This window comes from Leguminivora glycinivorella, chromosome 5 (genome assembly GCF_023078275.1).
Source record: "Leguminivora glycinivorella isolate SPB_JAAS2020 chromosome 5, LegGlyc_1.1, whole genome shotgun sequence".
Taxonomy (NCBI): Eukaryota; Metazoa; Arthropoda; class Insecta; order Lepidoptera; family Tortricidae; genus Leguminivora; species Leguminivora glycinivorella.
In genome coordinates this window covers 4,947,372-4,968,791 of record NC_062975.1, presented here as the reverse complement: position 1 = coordinate 4,968,791, position 21,420 = coordinate 4,947,372, and the positions used below count along the sequence as shown (strand labels likewise).

Below are 21,420 nucleotides of genomic sequence, written 5' to 3'. Positions count from 1 at the left end.
TAATGTGTTTGATGACCGACAACACGGATTTAGAAAACAAAGATCCACTACACTAACTGTTTACAAATTTGTTCAAGAAACGTTAAAATTTATCGACAATAGAAAATACGCATTCGGTTTGCTCCTAGATATAAGCAAAGCGTATGATCGAGTACGACATGACATACTCCTTAATAAACTATATGGAATTGGTGTTCGCGGTACAGCGCATGAATGGTTCAAGTCCTACCTTATGAATCGCCAACAAATGGTCGAAATAGAATTCTACGATGACAGTACTAAAACATTATCTAAAATCAGATCCTCCACAATAAACACAACTTGTTCTATTCCACAAGGCAGTGTGCTAGGCTGCATCTTTTTTATACTATACATTAACGATTTACCAAAATTATTCGATACAAATACTAATACAAATACTAATATCAAATCCCTACTCTACGCAGATGATATTTCATTCATCTTTCCCAGCATGAACACCACTGAAGTTACTAACACTTTGGACACTATTTTTAATACAGTTTTACCTTGGCTTGAAGAACACAATCTAATCATAAATCTACAAAAAACAAACTTGGTTCAATTCAGACCCCACCAAAGATTGGCCTTAAAAATAAATTATTCATACTTATCACAACCTTTAAAACTTACCAGCGCCTGTTCCCTACTTGGCTTGGACATTGATGAAAACCTGAACTGGAAAGCCCACATTGATAAAATTTCAATCAAATTATCCAGATTTGCATATGCTCTAAAACAAATTTTAATAAACACTAACTTAAAAACCGCTATTAGTGCTTACCACGCTTTTGCCCAGTCTTGGCTGCAATACGGTATAATTTTATGGGGCAATAGTGTAAACACTAATGATTTATTTCTACTACAGAAAAGGTGCATACGAGTGCTAACAAACTTAAATAATGAAGACAGTTGTAGGCCACATTTCCCAAATTTAAAGATACTCACCCTAACATCACTATATATTTTAGAAACTTGTAAATTTGTACGGAAACACGAAAATTTATTTGCCAGCCCTCATAATCCTGAACCTCAACATCATAACTTACGCATCCGCAATAAACTTATTCAAGCAGTTCCAGCTAATCTTCATATGTTCAATAGAGGCCCCTATTCCATGTCCATCCGAATATACAACCAGATCCCCCAGTATATAAAAAATGAACACAAATATGTTAACTTTGTAAATAAACTCAAAACTTATCTTGTTAATGAATGCCCATATACTCTCCAAGAGTTCATGAACAATTAAATAACTTATTTATTTATAAATTTATATGAAGCGTTAATACTTAAGTTTTTGTTTTTACCTAGTAAAATGTGTAGTGTTAATTTTTAATGTAAATGTAGTTATAGCATATAAATATGTTGCCACGCCCTAATAGGGTCCATGAGCACACCTACTTTGTAACATCTTATAACACCATGGATGCAATAAAGAAATATGAATATGAATATGAATATGAGTATGAATCTGTCATCACGCCCGGCGCGGAATGGCTTGAATGTTAGGTACTTTTACTATCTATTTAATACTAAGCTTCTGTGAAGCTTCTAAGTTCCAAACACTCATAAAATGCCTGTTCCATTATCGACATTCATATATTGTAAGCAGGTAATATGAAATGAAATCGTTGATTTCGCATTTCATTTTATAGATTCAGATTTATTTATGCATACCTGGCAGGCAAGCATGATCGCGTGATAAATAATAAAACATCAGGCCGTCCCTATCACACTATTTGTTAAGTGCGATAGGGATGGCCAGATGGTTTATCATTTATCGCGCGACCATGCTTATACGCCTGCTTTGCAATATATTAGCCCCAGAGCACCTGTGCCAGAGCATATGCTGAGTGGTGTCCTTTTGCAACCACTATACAAAACCTTATATCTTCATGTTGTGATTCTGTACTATCTTCCTGGTTGCAATAACTGTATTTTCTTTCTTTCTTTCTTTCTTTCAATATACGACGACATTACATTACAAATTACGATTGCAACTGTTTATTTATTCTTTCCTTATAAAGGCGCATCGTAATTTTGCATAGCTAATGGGTTTTACTACCTATTAAGATCTATTAAGTCTTAAGAGGAATTTCAACGCTTATACTAGGCACGTAACGGCCATAACTTATAAGTTTATGAAACCTGAATATAAGAGGACTAGATACTAGGCTATATTTCCGAGCTCATATAACCCGGCAACCTTCAAATCAAGAGTGAACAGGCATCTTCTGGGTCACTCCATCGTAGGCCACGTCTTTGCCTTTGGCTAGTCTGTGGTCAAGAGTAAGCCCATTTATAATTAAAAAAAAAAAGATACAGTTTCACTATAAGATATTTTACTGTTAGTCCACATTAACAACATAACTTTAGAGCTAATAAATAATACAATAAATATTATACGACATTCTTACACAGATTGACGGAGTTCCACGGCAAGCTCAAGAAGGTTTGTGTTGTGTTTATTTAAATAAATAGAAAACACCCATGACCCAAGAACAAAGTATCTGTGCTCATCACACAGATTCAAACCCAGGACCATCGGCTTACCACGCAGTATCGATTTTTTTTTATATCAATAGTTATTTGTTATACAAGGGGGCAAAGTTGTATTTTAACGCCGAGTGTGGAATTGAAAAACGAGCAAGTGAAAGGATTCTATAGTTGAACCACGAGCGAAGCGAGTGGTTCGAGAATAGAATCCTGAACTTGCGAGTTTTTTAACACACGAGAAGTAAAATACATTTGCACCCGAGTGTAACACAAAACTTTTCCCCTCGCTATAGCGTGGAAACTACAACGCAAATAATGCGTTTATCACTGCTTCCAGTAGTTCCACAGGTGGTAAATCATCTTTATTACTAGATTCACCTACTTTTATTAATTTTAAAGCAATTAATATGACTTTATTCAAGGTCAAATTACTTTACCCACTAGTGGATAAAATGCGTTTTTACCCGCTGGTATTAAAGGACAAAACACGTGTTTCCGAGCTAGTGAGGGGAAAAGAACATTTTTTACACTGAGCCCCACGGTAAGCTCAAGAATGCTTATATTGTGGAATGTGGGTACTCAGACAACGATATATATGTATAATATACAAATACATAATATATATACATAGAAAACATCCATGACTCAGGAATAAATATCTGTGCTCATCACACAAATAAATAAATGCCCTTTTACCGGGATTCAAACCCGGGACCGCGGCTTAGTAGGCCGGGTCACTACCCGCTAGGCCAGACCGGTTGTCGTATAATACTATCTATAATTATAATTGTAGTTAGATAATTGTCGCATTATGATTGTAGATTAGTAAAAGTACCTAATAATATTACCATGACAAGAAAACAAACAAGAATATCAGAAAAAAAAAACATATTATTAATTGAAAAAGTTCACGCCATCACGCCAGGAAAATGACGAAAACAATATTATTTCTACCAGCTAGATTCCTACGGAAACTTTGTGTGTGACCCAGTTGGCGAGTTTGCCCGTGACGTCATTTTTACGAGTGTTCCCACGCTAGTCTGTCTAAGTAAACATGCGAATTGTTCTGCTACTCGTCCCACATTATAAACATAAAATAAAAGACAATTGGGTCTGGGGACCGATGTTTGAATCTCGAACGCATGAATTCGCCGTTCGAAAGTCTGTGGAAAACAACGTAATGCTACGACTTTCGAACGGCGAATTCATGCGTTCGAGATTCAGAAACCGGTCCCTTGGTCACGCTTGTTTAATAATCTCACATTGACAACCTCCAGTGGGGTATTTCACCACAGTGACATTGACATTGACAATTCTGTGCCTATTTCTGGGTTGATAAGTAACATTGCTTTCACAGCGTCAATATTTCCTTGTTGAACAGGCAATGGACGACGAAGTGTCACTGCTGGACGACAATTGTCACTATTAAGAAATAGATGATCATCTGGATGGTCTATGGTTGTATGTATGTATCTGTATGTGGTATGGTCTATGGCTCTCTACATCCATATTTCCTAGAACCACAAATGTGTGACCTAGTTGGCAATTATAGTGCCCTTGCATGGCTGCAAAGTCCATGGCCGTATAGTCCTGGGTTTGAATTTAAGCAGGAAATTTATTTGTGTGATGAAAACCGCTTACTTTTCGTAGTAATGGTTGTATTCTAAGTATATGAGTAGATACATTTTTAATTATATTTCGTTTAACACATAGTTACCGAAGTAAAAACTATGTTTAGTTTGGACCTAAGTCAATCTGTGAAAACGTAAGATGTAATTAATATGTTACTCAATTATCATTTTAAATGATTTCTGGATAAAGAGATACTTTTATAATTTTTTACTGTAGATCTATAATACATATGTTTCCATGATAAATTACTGCAATATTCCAATGAACATAACCGATTCGTTGCGTGTCCCATTTTTGAAACTTTACGCTGTGGCGGCGAACAACGTTTGTCATATTAGAATGACACGCCCAGCGTGTCATTACGCCACACGTAAAAAACCTTTGATGACACGCCTCTCGTGTCATCCTAACAGAAACGCTTAATATGAGATAAACGACAACACAATACCAATGGCAGTGACACTGTAACCGCTAGAATTATACGAGTATTAAAGTGAAAGTGTTCATCCATTATCAAAGTCGTATCGCAAATCAGTTTGAAGTTCGCCAGATACTAGGCCTGGACCTGGGCCAATTCCACCGCCCAGTATAGTCCTGCAGATATTTATCACTTGCGAACATTAAACCGACCGTGGTCTCTACGCGAGGGAATTCGTGAAGCTGAACCGTGATAGGAAACTGTGAAGCGATTAGGAACGCAATGTTAGATGTGCTGAGGGATATTACTGAAAATCGATATTTCGCTGTAAGCCTCTTTATCGCTTCAACATTCTTATGCGAAGAAGATACAGAGCATGTAACCAAAAGTACAATACCTTTAATGGCTATAGTAATATTAGTAACCGTGAACCACACAAATCGAAATTTCGTTAATACAGTACTTACAATCAGAGATTTCGTACACATTGACAATCACAGACAATCAATAAGAAAATCGGCACTACTTTGAAAAAAACTTGAATCTTCTTCTGTAAATGAAGAGAAAAATGTATTGAGTATGTATGGAATGTATAAAGACTTACTATGTTTTGTCTTTGAGGAGCAGTGTGAGATACGAGATTTTTTCAAAATAGGGACGAAATTGTTTAAAACCTCATAATGTCATCACCAGTTCAGGGTACAAAATGAGTTAAAAATTATTTAAAGGTACGTGTACTCACACAGATTCTCTGGCCCCCATACTTACACATCAAGAGACCTACGTCTAAACTGTTTTTTAAGACCTCATAATGTCATCACCAGTTCAGGGTACAAAATGAGTTAAAAATTATTTAAAGGTACGTGTACTCACACAGATTCTCTGGCCCCCATACTTACACATCAAGAGACCTACGTCTAAACTGTTCTTAATTGTTTGATAAAAAAAAAACATAAATCCGTTTGCCGCTCAGCAACATTTCTACTATCCATTTACTCATTTATTATACACAAACATATTCACGGGGTATTTTCTGTTTGGTTAATTTGGTGTCAGGGGTATTATACCTACTCGTAATATTTAATCATAATATTCTAGAATAAATTAACGCATATTAAAAAGATTAAAAAATATAATCCCAAATATTTCGAAGAACGGAATAATCACAATAAAGGAGATTAGTAAAACTACTAAATAACAGACGCAATTACAGATTATCTCACAACAATCAAACAAAAACTCGGGAAACTATAAATTATGTGCCACAAAGGGTGATGAACAGTTACTGCCGTCGCAAATATGGCGGTGACCCTCAAAACGGGGATTCTTATCGGATTAGTTACAAATATTTATGGTCCTTTAAAAATGGATTCAGAATTAATTGAAACCGGTTTAACTATGCATACATAAATAGCGACATGTGAATGTTATGAATGACGGATATTTTGTTTGAAACACAATGCTATACATATGTATAGCATTGTGTTTCAAACAAAATATCCGGTATATCGGTAAATAAATATTTATTTAATCAAAAAACTTTATACACACCTTTTTGTTTTAAAATATCTGATTTAGTATGGTCGCCAACGGCCAAACTATAGACTGCAATGCCTATAGTAAGTAGCCACCGTTCCAAATAGGAATATTTTCTCATTTTCTCTGCTTTTTCAAAAACCTGCCAAATGTATATTTTTACTAAAACATACAAAGTTTAATTTCGATGAAAACTAAGTGTTTCTTTGAAAATAAACAATTCCAGCCTGCGGTTAGCAACAGGTGGGCGCCATCAGTACAATGAGCGCTGAGATCTAGACATTATGATATCCTGAAGATGAATTGTGTGGGTTACGAGTAGATACGGCTCTGAGTATTTGTTGTCTATGTTTTTTTTCTAGGTGCTTTCTGCATGCAAGCTTTTTGAAGTTTCGTAGAAGTTTTAAATAGATAGATATGGATAACTAATAAATAATTATAGAAACATCGTTTAAGAGCATTTTCAGAATTTGGGATCCCCAAATTAGCGTAAGTTGTTAACAAAAATTAATTCACTGTCAGTTTTGTGACGATAATTAAGCATGAAATTTCTATAAAAATATTGTTTTTGTGTTAATTACGTAAACTTTAAGCGATAATCTATAATCATTCAGAATGTGAAAAAGTAAATTTTTAGACAGATTTTATGCTTAATTGTCATACTTTGTCACTTCATAGTATATGTAACAATATTTTTGCGGAGCCGTTAAACGTATTGTAAGTATAAAAATCTCGACTTTTATTTAACAGGCCAATTTGAACGTGAAATGACAAGTTTCATCTCACATCGGTTTGACGTTCGCATTGATCTCTAAAAAATACAGGAGATGGCAACAAGTCTAAAATCAGTTTTTTATGTTTGATCGCATCTATAACTACCAATTGTAGATTCGCTTTGTTGTATTTATTGCAAAGCACTTGGTTTTATTTCATAGTTTGCGCGTTCTTGCTATTCTTATTGCAGCATTGACTTTGACGAGAGATCTTTTCAAATAGAAACAAAATACGAACGAATTCCAACCTACTTTTATTTTGGCTAAATAATTGCCAGTCGTAAATTATAGGGATGTTATTCCAAGATCTCGTTAATATGAGGTCAACATTTAATGCAGTAAGTCGTGAATCATTGTGAGTTGGGGGTAATTGTGAAAGAGAGATGCGTAGCCAATGTTTACGCTCCGTAGCGGACAAAAATCTTATGTCTCATATGACAGAAACATAAGCTTTTTGTTAAAAGTGATAGAAACAAAAGCGTTTTGTTACGTGCGACGTAAATAATTGACATCTTAGTTAGGAACCCGATGATTTAAGTCATATCTCTCTTATCTTACTCGTCGTCAGCAGTTCCTAAAATCATAAGTCATAGGTAAGCAAAACTTACTTGTAAATTATAGATTGTCACACATTTAGCTTTTAGACCACGTATGTACATACATAACTTACTTAACGTTAGTCAATCTCGCTAGCAAAAATATATAGTATGTAAACCTAAGTTAGCTAGCGAACCTAAGTATAAATATCTTATGTTCGCTAGGTATAAGAATGCAAAAGCAAATGAAATCAAATTACAGATTTGGATTTAATCGATATTGACAGAAAACGTTTATAAATGCTGAAAGCTTTTAATTAAGACAACTAAATAAATAGGTATTCAAAGCAATAAAAATGTCGATGCTGACAAATAGAAAACCGAAACTTATCAAACTTAGTATGTATATAGGCCTAAATATATCTTCATTTCTTCAAAGTGTCCATAAACATTTTAGAGAAATGCTAATCTCATTGGTCAGCTGTTTAATCGTTTTCTCCAGAACGCCGGGGTCCCTATTAGGGCCCACGCGCGCTGATAACGTTTGGCACACAATTTCACTGCGAGATTTATCACCTGGCCACTAAGGCGTGGGCGGCTGTTGTTAAAACTGGCTAATGGTGCGCTTGGTAATCGATACGAGCGCATTCATTATGGCAGTTGCATTATTGACGGTGATATGTAATAATAGTAGCTCGAGATACTACTCACCGTTAACATCTTGTACAAATTTTGGCAATCATAGGTTATTAGGTCATGTCTAAAACTGTTATAGAACTACCTAGTATCTTTGCGATCTCTACGCATTTAAAACAATAATGGTTCTTTACAGACTATTAAAGATTACATAAACTGTGAATTACTTAGATTATGTGGGCCGCACCACATGACTCTACAGTACTCCACACGGTTGATATGTACTCGTGTTACCGTAGTTGTAAAATTTAGCAAAAAAATGTATTATTTGAAATACCTAAATGCCTAGTTTTGAAATGTCGGCGCTCATGAGCAAGTCATTCTCTTCATTTTTAGGGTTCCGTAGTCAACTAGGAACCCTTATAGTTTCGCCATGTCTGTCTGTCTGTCCGTCCGTCCGTCCGTCCGTCCGTCCGTCCGTCCGTCCGTCCGCGGATAATCTCAGTAACCGTAAGCACTAGAAAGCTGAAATTTGGTACCAATATGTATATCAATCACGCCAACAAAGTTCACAAATAAAAAATGGAAAAAAATGTTTTGTTAGGGTACCCCCCCTACATGTAAAGTGGGGGCTGATATTTTTTTTCATTCCAACCCCAACGTGTGATATATTGTTGGATAGGTATTTAAAAATGAATAAGGGTTTACTAAGGTGGTTTTTTGATAATATTTATATTATCGGAAATAATCGCTCCTAAAGGAAAAAAAAGTGCGTCCCCCCTTTTGAACCGTATGTTTAAAAAATATGAACAAAATCACAAAAGTAGAACTTTATAAAGACTTTCTAGGAAAATTGTTTTGAACTTGATAGTTTTTGAGAAAAATACGGAAAACTACGGAACCCTACACTGAGCGTGGCCCGACACGCTCTTGGCCGGTTTTTTAATTGTCTAGATTCCATTTTAATCAGAGGGAATTTTCTTATAATTATTCTCATACAGATGCGCCTGCCTAGTTTTTACGATATAGATAAATATTTCCTAGTGCTTAAGTTTTACTACTGGATTCATGAAGCTACTAAAATTTTAATTACTGGGTTTAAATATACCTATCAAGGTCTAGACGAGTTTCAAAACCAGTTCGTCAGTTAGGAACTAGATTATATGGTGTAGTCTGCCTGGATTATATGCAATATAATCTAAATATACTAGGTTCACGGATTGCAAGCTCTAAGCAAAAACTTTTCTATCTTAAATTTAAACCTTTCAAAATAGTTACAATCGATTCAGACAGCGTCATCGATATATCACAAGCGTAACAAAATCGATCGAGACTATTATTAAAGCGATTATCGGCTCAAAATTAAGCCCTTGAGATGCCAATGTTAGCTGTCCATTTGTTCCGTCTGGGATGCGGTAGAAAAAAAACATACACACGTGTACATTCGCGAACTTATTTTTATTTTACGGTTAATCTTCGTTTCGAATTCGATTCTTATTTTATCTATGATCGAGAATAGCGATGGTCTAGACATTGAAATGTAACATGGTACGACTTCAAACATGATAGCATTTAACTTTACTTTCCTGATTTTTATGTTGCAATCTGTATGTATGACTGTATGTACTTTGATGACATACAATGTCCAGCACAATACAATACATACAATGTAAATATTCTTTCTGAAATCAATATTAGATTTGTATAATTTAAACCAGTTCAAATATAATTTACTACTTTTTTTATACTTAGCTTCAAATTTGTAAACTTCGTTGATGTCTTTTGTTTCTCTAACTTGTAAAGGTCAAATGTTAAATCTATGTTTAAATCACAGTTTATTATTATATTAAATCCCAAAAAACTTCCAATATGATTTCATTTCACATAAACTTTCCCCGCAAAAAAGTATGCTAAGAAAAGTCATGCCACGTCTCCGAGCAAATGTATGTGTGTATCCAACGCTTTACAAACAACCAGCTTCCTGGCAAATAACAAGTTGTCTCATGTGAAAATCTCGAGACAATTGACTGTACGCAAGCAGCCAAAACTATCAAAACAACAATTTGGTTCAAAGTAAAATCAAACCTATTCCAGATCTTATAAAGTAAAATATATCTTACGTATATACCTAAATCAGAAGACAGTTCCATGTTAACCTAACCATATAATTAAAATTTTGATAAAACCCCCGACCGCGAAATAGTGGACCGAATTTCATGAAACATGGCTGAGAACACTCCCGACTAATCCAGCTTTCAAACAAAAAAAAATCTAAATCGGTTCATCCGTTCGTGAGCTACGATGCCACAGACAGACACACACAAACAGACAGACAGACACGTCAAACTTATATCAACCCTAAAAAGTAATAAGTATGAATTGAAATATTAATCTTTAATAGGGTTGTCACAGAAGGATTTTAAACACCAGCATATTTTTACGGCTGTTGTTTTATTACTTCAAGTTTATAGTCACATAGAGTAGAAGTTATTGAATTTAATACCACTAATACACTCGGTACATTACCAATGGATAAATGAAAGCCGTAAAATTATCTACTGTAGTAATGTTTTATTGGTATGTGTGAACTAGAATTCTCAGGGATAATATATTAATCATAAGTAAATAATGTAAATATCTAATAAACGTGTGCTAACCCTTCGGTCGAAAAAAATAAATGACAATACGCACATGTGCAAATAATTAGGACAGATAGAACGTGTTTTGTCGTGAATCCCAATGTGTTCGTCCAAAAACTGACCTTGTAAATGATCTGATTCTCTCACTGTCATTAATTAATAGAGAATTAATTACGCTGAATGACGTGTAAAGATATTTTGAATATTGACGAGAGAGAGAGAGAGAGAGAGAGAGGAGAGCCAGGAGAGAGGCCTTTGCCCAGCAGTGGGACACTCAAATAGGCTAACAAAAAAAAAGTAGTTAAGCTAAGACATGCTGATCTGGGTAGGTAAGCAAATGCACAAACGCTTACGATAATTACTTATGGTTATCGTAGAGCTATCACTATCGCTCTTCCGAGTTGGCGCGACAGAGCCAGACTGCGTTTCGATCGGCATCTAGTGTCAAAAATTGACATTTCGGCTAGGCCGGCTGTACTGCCTATGTAGGCTGTAGAAACAATTTAACTAGTCAACCATTTTTGTAGCTGACTATGTACTATCGGCTGCAAAAGTGCATGGAGAAATTATGAACGAATTCATTGATAAATTCGCTATGCACTTTTGCAGCTGATAGTACATTGTATCTTCTTACTCAGTTCCTCATGGCTGAGGGTCGCAACCACATGGGGTGCTATTTTTCGCACCAAAGCTCTCCATTCCGCACGGTCTTCTGCAGTCCTAATAATAGGCGCTTGTCTTAACGCTGTCCACCCAGCGGTTTGGTGGATGGCCACTTCCCCTTTCTCCATCCACCATGCCAACCATAATGCGTTTCTCAAGGTTTTCCGGCTGCCGTCTGGCCACGTGTCCAAAGTAGTAAAGGATTCACTGGAGGCAAATGAGAGACAAGCGGCAGTGAATTTTGAGTTCCGCCAGGGTCGACATTTTTTATTTTATTTTTATTTTTTATTTTATTCATAAGGCACACAAAACAGACAACATTCAATACATTATTATAGCAGCTACAAGTTACAGGTTTAAAATAAGAATGCCGTCCAAAACATGTATGCACAGCAAGAAAAAATATAAATGAGTATTAAAACCTATCCTAAAATTACAAATTACATTTTTTTTTTATCACTTTAAATTATATTAAAATTAATAAATAAATTAAACAAATTAAACAATTCATAATTAAATCATCAATTCTAGTTATGTTGTTGTGGTGTACGATGGCCAAGAACCTTGACAACTTGCCTCCTGAATACGGCTAACCGTGAGTTGAAGATATCGACATTATTATATTTTGAGACCAAATCATTATACTGACGACACAATCTAACCATCGGATTATAGAAAGAGGTATTATTCTTGTAGACCTGAAGGGCAAAAATCTTAGGAGCACGGGTTCTAAAACGAGGAGTATTGAAAGTAATTAGGGATAATAAACTAGGAGAGTGAACATTATGATGCAGCAGTTTATGTAAGAATAAAAAGTCATGTAGACGGCGACGAGATTCAAGGGAGAGGAGGTTAAGTGACTGTAGTCTCTGTTCATAACTCAGACCTGTAAGGTCAGGTTTATACCGATAGGACAACAGTCTGAGACATTTCTTTTGAACTCGCTCAATGTTGCCAGAGTGCACAGCGTAATGAGGAGACCAAATTATACAGCCATACTCTAGAACACTACGGACGAGACTCTGGAATAGGCAGAGAAGACTGTCTGGTTTTTTGAAGTCTTTGGTAACACGAAGGATAAAACCGAGCATTTGGTTGCCTTTCTTAGTTATGTACTCGTAGTGGTACCGAAAGTTAAGCTGTTCATCGAACCAAATACCCAGGTCTTTTGCAACCGACCTACGCTCCAATTTCTGACCGTGCAGTTCGTAGTCGTAGTAAAGTTTCTGCTTTTTATTAGAAAACGATATTACAAAACATTTGCTGACATTTAAAAACATGCGATTACTAAGGCACCAGTCAGAAATGGTACGCAAATCGGTTTGTAGCTGAGTACAGTCGCGGATATTATGTACCTTCGTGAACACCTTCAAATCATCAGCATAAAAGAGTGAAGAACAAGATAGATTATCGGCTAAGTCATTTATAAAGACGACAAATAATAATGGCCCCAAATGCGAGCCCTGAGGCACCCCAGAGGTAATTAACGTGGGGATAGAAATTGAACCATTGATAGCAACGAGCTGACTCCTCTCATTCAAGTACGAACATATCCACCTAAACAAACTACCGTGAATCCCGTAAAACGCAAGCTTTTCGCAAAGTATATAGTGATCTACCTTATCAAAGGCCTTAGAAAAGTCTGTGTAAATTGAATCAACCTGTCCCCTGTTCGCAAAACTGGTACATAGAAAGTTTTTATATTCTAAGAGATTTGTAATCATTGACTTATTTTTTACAAAACCGTGCTGCTTGTCAGAAAAGAATGTACTAAAGTGATTATAAAGATGTGTGTAGACTAGTGATTCGAAAAGTTTTGGAATACAAGACAGGATGCTTATGGGCCTATAATTTTCGCAACAGGACTTATCACCCGATTTATGAATAGGAGCGATGTACGCAGTCTTCCATGCAGTTGGGAAAGTACCAGTCTGTATAGATTTATTAAACAGTAGACTGAGTGGCAAACTAAGCTCTTTAGCGCAGGAAATGACAAAAGACGGGGGAATACCATCAGGTCCTGAGCCTTTATGTTTATCTAACGACTCTTTAATTTTTTCCACGACATTATCTGGCGAAATAGTAATGCTACACAAAGAATCATTACAGCTACTTTTTAAAAAGTTGGTATAAGAGTTAGAGTTAGGAGACATAACAGGCTCAAAAACCGACCCAAAGTATGAGGAAAAAAGATTGCATATTCCTAAGCAGTCGTCGGCAAATGTGTTGCCGTAACTCATTCTTTGCGGAATTGTTGAGTGGCCCTTCTTATCATTGTATACTTACTAGAAAATAAATACAAGGATTTAGCATATAAGTTATAAATGTAACAGTGTAGTCATCTCGGTGTTTTATTGACATTTTGCTATTAACGTTGTCTCTTAAATCACACTGTTTAGTATTTTCTCTAGCAACATTTTCAAGAAATTTTAATTACCGTTCCGCCTGCCATTGCCATTCCAATGCATTAAAATATTCTAAACATATTGGCCATATTCTCAAATAGTTCCAAGCAATCGTTAAATACAATGTAATTCACACAAGAAACGTTTGTGACAAAAATATCTGATTTATTACCTTCAGAAATACACCGGCCGTGCGCTCGTCAACTGAAATCATAAAGTTTTGTCATCTCAAGGATTTCTGAACCAAACAAATTGCGGGTTGATTAATGGAATAGGAATGTATTCTTGCGTCAAACGTGTTTAAATTATATGATACACGGGTTGCACAATAATTGTGAGTATTGTGACATCGAACATAAAACGTTCATAAAATAAAACTATTCAAATTTTCCAATAATCTTAAGAGTAAATAGGCAAAGTGATTAAATATGTACTTAAAAACTATATTTGTGGTGTTTTTAGGGTTCCGTATTTAAAATTTATGTACCTATAGCTCAAAATGAAATAATTTCTGTTTTATTTTCAGGATCGTGAAAGTAACCTTACTGTGCCGGCCCGGTGGGAGGACCGCAATTTAAGAAACTACCTCAATAAACCCGGCATCGGTAAGTTTTATTCGTCAGTTCAAAATTACTATCTATCAAAGAAATTAACAGTTTATTAATTATTAGTTATTTCAATGCTATGTCAAATCAAAATCATATTTTAAACCACCAAGACAAGATGTCACCACGTAAAAGAAAGTCGCATGATCAACGAACAATAATTGTATTTCCAATGTGAAATTACCGCAAAATGGATTCCTTTTTTGTTCCCTTCAGCTGTCCTTAGTTTTTGTATCTAATAGGTTATAGGTTATAGGTTATAGGTATACGCGGGCTCGGTTTCCGCAACTCGACGTCATAATTTGCGCCTATTTTGCGTGATGGGTTGCGGCACTATTCCTGCCAACCCAGCTCTACCAGAAAGCCTAGCAGACCCTTTATGTTGCCGACGACTTCTGGGAGACACCCCGGCGACCCGAGGTGTTGTGCCCGGTATTCTGCCACCCCTGGACATTCGAGAATGACGTGAGCGGCTGTTTCCTCTGCCTCCGTGCACGCTCTGCAGAGGGGGCTGTCTGTAACACCCAGGGTGAATAAGTGTTTGTTGAAAGGGGCATGGCCAGTTATGGCCCCCACTAAAAGTCGGAGCTGTGGCCTTTTTAGTTGCCTCACCTTTTTTGACAATCCGGGGGTGATTGTCGGGAGTGCTTCCTTTGCCTGTCTGCAGGTGCCTAGGTTAGACCAGTATTGTTGGTGTTTTACCTTGGTGTTGTAACGCAGCATGTTTCGAAGCCAAGCATAAGGTAATGGTAGTATAGGCTCCGGTCCTGCCACCTTCATTTCGGAGCCTCTACGCGCTAGGATGTCGGCTCCATCGTTACCTCGCGAGTTGCTGTGTCCTTTAATCCACTGAAGAGTTACGCTGTTGGTGGTGCATACCTCTGTCAGAGTTCTGTGACATTCGTAGATTAGCCCTGAAGTAAAGGTATAACTTTGTAGAGCTTGTAGTACTGACCTACTATCGGAGAGTATACGGATGGGGTAGTCACGTACCTCCCTTGAGACGATCGCATGTGCTGCCATTTTGATGCCCATACATTCTGCCTGGAAGACTGTGTTGTGGGCACCTAGTGGTGTCGAGATGTGTATGTTGAGGTCCTCTGAGAATACTCCAGAGCCAGTGCCTGACCTTGTTTTTGATCCATCCGTGAAGATTCTCAGCTCCCTTGGGTTAAGTCCTTCACGGGGTTCTTCGTGTAATTGTATTTTGTATTTCTTGTCGAAGACGAATTGCTTCGGTATCTTATCGGTTACCGCCTCTATTAGCGGTGCCTTACCTATCGCCTCATAGAGGATTTCGGTGTGAGGTACCCTAGGTGGTCTCCAGAGATTGGACTTTTTAGACGTACCGCCGCAGCTAGCGCTTCTTGTTGTATGTGGAGGTGCAGCGGCGGCAGGCCTAGGATGGCTTCCAAGGCCGCGGTTGGAGTGGTTCTCATGCAGCCCGTGGTCGCCATACAGGCCAACCTCTGAAGTCGTTGTAGTTTAGCTTCAACAGTGGATAAATTGGTGCGTGGCCACCATACTATAGCACCGTAGCTTATTATTGGTCGGATTACTGCCTGGTAAAGCCATAGAGTTATATTAGGGGTTAGTCCCCAGGTTCTGCCTATCATTCTACGGCATTGCCAGAATACGACTGTAGCTTTTTCTATCTTACTGTTTAGGTGGTTACTCCAATTTAGTTTATTGTCAAGTACTACCCCTAGATACTTTACCTCTGTTGATAATTGGAGTTCTGTATTGAACAGCCTGGGAAGGCGAAAGTTCCCCAAGTTGCGTTTGTTGGTGAACATTACCAGCTCAGTCTTGTTAGGATTGACGGTGAGTTCGTTGTCGGCGCACCAGCGTTCCACGATGGCAAGTGCGGAGCGTGTGACATCACATACTGTACCTGTGTGGTTGCCGCTCGTTAGTATCACTATGTCGTCAGCGTAGCCGATCGTGTAGTAGTGATTGTTGTTTAGTGTGGAGATCAGGTCGTTCACCACTAGATTCCATAACAGTGGTGAGAGGACGCCACCTTGAGGGCATCCTTTTGCCACTAGTGCTTGTTGTGCCTCGCCTGTCCCGAGTGTGATGACCCTTTGGCTCAGCATGTTATTTATCCATGTGGTCATGATTGTACTTACTCCATGTCTCACTAGTGCTGCAGTTATGCTGCTGAATCTGGTCTTGTCGAAGGCCCCTTCTATGTCTATGAAGGTTCCTAGGCACATGGACCTGCTTTTGATCGCTACTTCAATCTTGCTCACCACTGCGTGGAGTGCTGATTCCGTAGATTTGCCAGGGCTGTAGGCATGTTGATTAGGGTGAAGGGGCACGATGTTTAGCACCCTCTCTCTCAGATACCTGTCGCACAACCTCTCCAGTGTTTTCAGCAAAAAAGAGGTTAGGCTGATGGGCCTAAATGCTTTCGGATCCGAGTAGTCGCTTTTACCTGGTTTTGGTATGAAGATGACTTTGACCTCTCTCCATTGTTTCGGCACGTACGTGTGGGCCAAGCAGGCGCGTAGGATGTTGGTTAGCTTTATAGTGAGTGCTTCCCCGCCCCACTTAAGCAGAGCAGGGAAGATCTCGTCCTTACCCGGTGATTTGAAGGAGTCAAAGCTGTTAATGGCCCATTGCGTGCGTTGCGGGTTTATTACCTCGTCAGTCTGTTGCCACTCGTCCTCCGTCGGAGTGGTCTCAACCTCATCCCAACTAGTCATGTGCGAGATCACACAATCCGGGAAGTGTGTGCGCACTAGAACTAGTTCCGCTTCTTCAGGCGAGGTGGTGAGGGAGTTGTCCGGCTTTCGCAGGGATCCTAAGGTTATGGCGGAGTTATTGGAGAGGACCTTCCTTACCCTGTTAGCCTGCATTGTGCTCTCGATTTCTGTACAGAACTTACGCCACGAGTTGGTGCTTCTGTATCTGAGGCGTTTTTTGTACGTGGCTTTCGTGGACCTGTAGTTATCCCAGTCCTCGTCATTGCACGTGTTCATAGCTCTGTTGTATTGCCTCCTCATCTTACCCCTGAGTCTCTCCAGTTCAGGCCCCCACCAGTTGTTCTTGTTTTTGTTCCTTTTAGTTGCCGGTGGGGTGGATAGGGGACATGTTTGATGATAGCATTCCAGAATTGTGTTCGTGAAAATGCTTACCTGTTCTTCTATCACCGCAGTGCCCTCTATTTTGTGGGTATCTCCCTGCTGCGCCAGAGCTGTGCTCAGGCGCAGTGTGTAGAGTTCACGGTTCGTCTTCCGTGGATTCCTTCTAGGCACTGTTGTGATTGTCTCTACCTGAATATATCTAATAGGTACTTTAACGTATTCCTTATATACTTTTTCTGCACTCTCAGCAACGGCAGCAATACCTAGTGCTCGTTGCTCACTATTAAGTATCTAGAAAGAGACCCCATCAAGAAATGTTCCCCGAATATCCTAATGTGTGGATGCAGCCCAACTCATAGTGTTGATTTCTTATAATGAAATGAATAAAATAATGGAACAGCAGGAACCTATAATTGATGAAATACCAATAACTTCCAGAGAAAGTTAGCCGTTGGATCGGCGGTATCTACGACTACGCAGCGCGCTCGTGGAAGTGGGGAGGCGAGCTTCGTCCCATGCGGTACCAGTCCTTCTCCAAGATGAAGAAACTCAAGCCCGAGGAGCTGCAGTGGAACTGCATCGCCATGGAGCCTGAGCTTCTCTACAGGCAAGTTTTTTTTTGTTTGTAATCCATTAGCGTCCATTATACGCACTTGATAAAGTAATGCTCCTGCAAGAAGCGGTGAACTGCGCCTCATGCGGTACCAATCCTTCTCCAAGATGAAGAAACTCAAGCCTGAGGAATTGCAGTGGAACTGTATCGCCATGGAACCTTCAGCTGCTGTACAGGCCAGTTTTTCTTATCAATAACCCAGTAACCTACGAACTTGTCAAGATTTCCATAATATCGAGTAAAAAACCTACTAAAATATTCAACTGAAGAGAAATTGATACAAAATTGAATTCTGCAGACTGAATCCAAAAATACGGTAAACTTCTTGCCTTTTGTACTTTTTGCACGTTTCATAAAACCTTTAAATTATTACCCGTTACGGACGCTTAAGACTAAACAATTCATACGTAGAAAAGTCAGCTGCAGAAAAAAATGCAAAAGAACTCGTGGATTGGTCTCACGTCCCAAATGGCTTTCTTAAACCTTAGAGACCCTTTGTTCCAAAGGTCTAAAATATACCTAAATCCGGGGAATAGTGCTTAAATTACCTTATGAGTTTTACACCACATAAAAGCCTGGAGAATATTCTATTTAGTATCGCTAACATACAACCAGTTAAACTTAAACTGAAAATTTTAACTCTTACAGTTATAATTTGGTAATAGGTCTCTGCGGGCAACTGTAAGTATTTGTTTTTACTTACAAGTCCTGAAAATAAGAGTAGATGCTGTACAATACATGAAAAGCTTTAGGTACGCATTAATATTAAAGGGAAACGACAAAGCAACTAGACCTGAAAATAAGTAATAAACAAATGCGCATCATAAATAAAAACATAAACGCCCCACAATGGGACTCGCACAGATAAAGAGAAATAAATGACGATCCTTACCAAACATATCATTCCTCACTGAACAAAATGTCCCATTAAGCTTGAATATTTCACATATTCGCGTATCTACATAACACAGTGTTCCCGATATCGAAATGGCGTGGTCGTGACAGAAATAAACGATCTCAAGGGCACGGAGACGGTGGGCTGTTGGTTGCATTCGCTCTGAAACCTTTGACAATGTATACAAGGATTGGAGTGGGTCACAAACTTTGAGCGTTATTAGGAACTCCAGCGTCTACTGTGGGAACTCAGTAGATACGGAAAACCAAGCCCGAGTTCACTAAAAATTTCTACTGCTTATAAATTAAAACTGAAATAGGCTCTTATCTTCAACAGAATGACATGATGTCACGTCGTGAGTCGTGAGGGAACGACTGGTTATTAAATATAAAATGGTTATTAAAGCGCCGAATTCGACCACTCAGTAAATTTTTTTAATTAGTTTGTATGTATGTTATAATTTTATGAATATTACGTACTTAAGTATATAAAGTTTTATTTTCTGGAAGACGTCAAAACTGTCAAAGCCAAACAGCTAAAAATGTTCTTACTATGCTCACTTATTTTGTGCATTTACTACCCAATACTTTAAAACACTTTCAAAATACTTTCAAAACGAAGCGGGGCAATGTTTTTCGTAGGACAAACTCGAGCTTTAGTTTAATACCGCTGTCGCTTATATATTAGGCTCCCCTGTATTAGGACAATTCCAATTGGCCAATACCACGAAAAGCAATATAAAGTTTACGAACGCCGTGATGTGATATTGCCAATTGTATAGTTCAAACCCTTGTTATGTTTATGCTCTTGTAACCCATATAAGCTTTTATGAGCTTAATTTTGATATGAACGTGAGACATATGAATACAATTATATACCAGTAGTCAAAAGAGTTACCTACAGATGTAGTACAAAAAGATTTGCCTTCGTATTGTTACGGAAACGTACGAACGTGTCATGCTATTTCAATCAGTCTCAGTGCAAGATGTACTGACACTACTGACATTGACTAAACTAGCATGACAAATACGAACTTTTCCGGAAAAATACGAAGGAAACTCTTAAAACCCACATAAAAGCCCAAACTACAGGATAACAATTAATAAAGTTCCAATCCTAACAAAATTTAAGTAGCAGGTTGCCAGGTAGAGGGAACCTCAAACCTAAGAATGTCCAGCGGTCGCCCGTATCCCTCGCGAGGGCCGTTGGTACTAAAATCAGATATTATAAAAAATGAAAAACCTATGACGTAACATAATACGAGATAAAGATGAGAAGTAGGTAACGGGCTGGTAGAACTAGTCAGTCCTGCAGTACCTAGTATTTACTCACTTGCTCTAAACTTAACTAGCCTTATTATTTTCCAGATGGGCACCCGCAAGCTGCTACGAAAGTCGACAGTACATCTGCAAAACCAAACTCAAGTACCACCGACAACGCAACCCAGTCAGTCGCGAACGAAACGACCCGAGAAGCAACGACGTCGTCACCGCGAACCCGTCTCTCAACCCGCTAAAGTCGTACGATCTTCGACCGAGTGCGCTCCGAGAAATGCCGAAGCCACGTCGAAACAAAAGAGGACCGCTTCGACCGAGTAGGAAGCTGACTCGACCTTTCCCTGGGTAAGATTGCAGAATGTTTTTCATCACACGTTTTCTGCTGGTGTATCACAAGCCCTATTGACGAGGAGCAGCGATGTAGTTACCGCCAACCCGTCGCTGAACCCGCTAAAGTCGCACAATCTTTACTCGAGTGCCCTCCGAGAAATCCCGAAGTCACGACGAAACAAAAGAGGACCGCTTCGACCGAGTAGGAAGCTCACACGACCTTTCCCTGGGTAAGATTTCCAAATAATTACGGTACACACGTACTCGGCAGTCACCAATTTTGGTGACTAATATAGCAGTGGTTGCCGCGCGCAGAACGGACGCCTGCCTGCTCGTGAGGAATAGAAAACGGTTTTTAGCACGTTCAACATATAATATTTAAACAGGGGTTTGTTATCAGCTGTGGTTATATATCTCTCGATCCGACGGTTTTAATTTTATCCGCTATGTGTTTGGCGCACAATCTGTAATTAACAACTTAAACGTACGCATAGTTCTGAGATAAAACAATGAAAATACGAATTTACTCTAATAAACATTTTGGCCATTAATTCGCGTGAAGTGGGTAATAAATAACGATATTTGTATTGCTAGTAAGTGGATACCAGCATGTTAACTGCCTATCTGATGTGGTCCAGTTTAGGGTAACGAGGGATTTAATGACCGATAAATCTTTAGTGCCTACTTCTGCTTCGCGATGTGGTTACAAATTTTACAGATTTAGAAATGAGACCAATTTTACAGTTGTCTCAGAAAATAACTTGTTTAGTTCACATTATTATGTACTTCAATATTTAGCCCGATCTCTCTATTGTTTTTATACAATCTTAATAGCTTCTTATTCCTTTCGAGC

The 21,420-nt window shown here is 38.3% G+C and overlaps 1 protein-coding gene across 1 annotated transcript in view; it reads left to right on the top strand.

Moving 5' to 3' along the window:
• The window catches only part of LOC125226610, a 180,959-nt gene that overhangs the window by 155,632 nt on the left and 3,907 nt on the right, over positions 1–21,420 (top strand). The window contains exons 4-6 of the mRNA XM_048130641.1: positions 14,282–14,360; positions 17,891–18,059; positions 20,328–20,582. Of these exons, the coding sequence (XP_047986598.1) occupies positions 14,282–14,360; positions 17,891–18,059; positions 20,328–20,582 (503 nt within the window). The remainder of the gene's footprint in view (positions 1–14,281; positions 14,361–17,890; positions 18,060–20,327; positions 20,583–21,420) is intronic.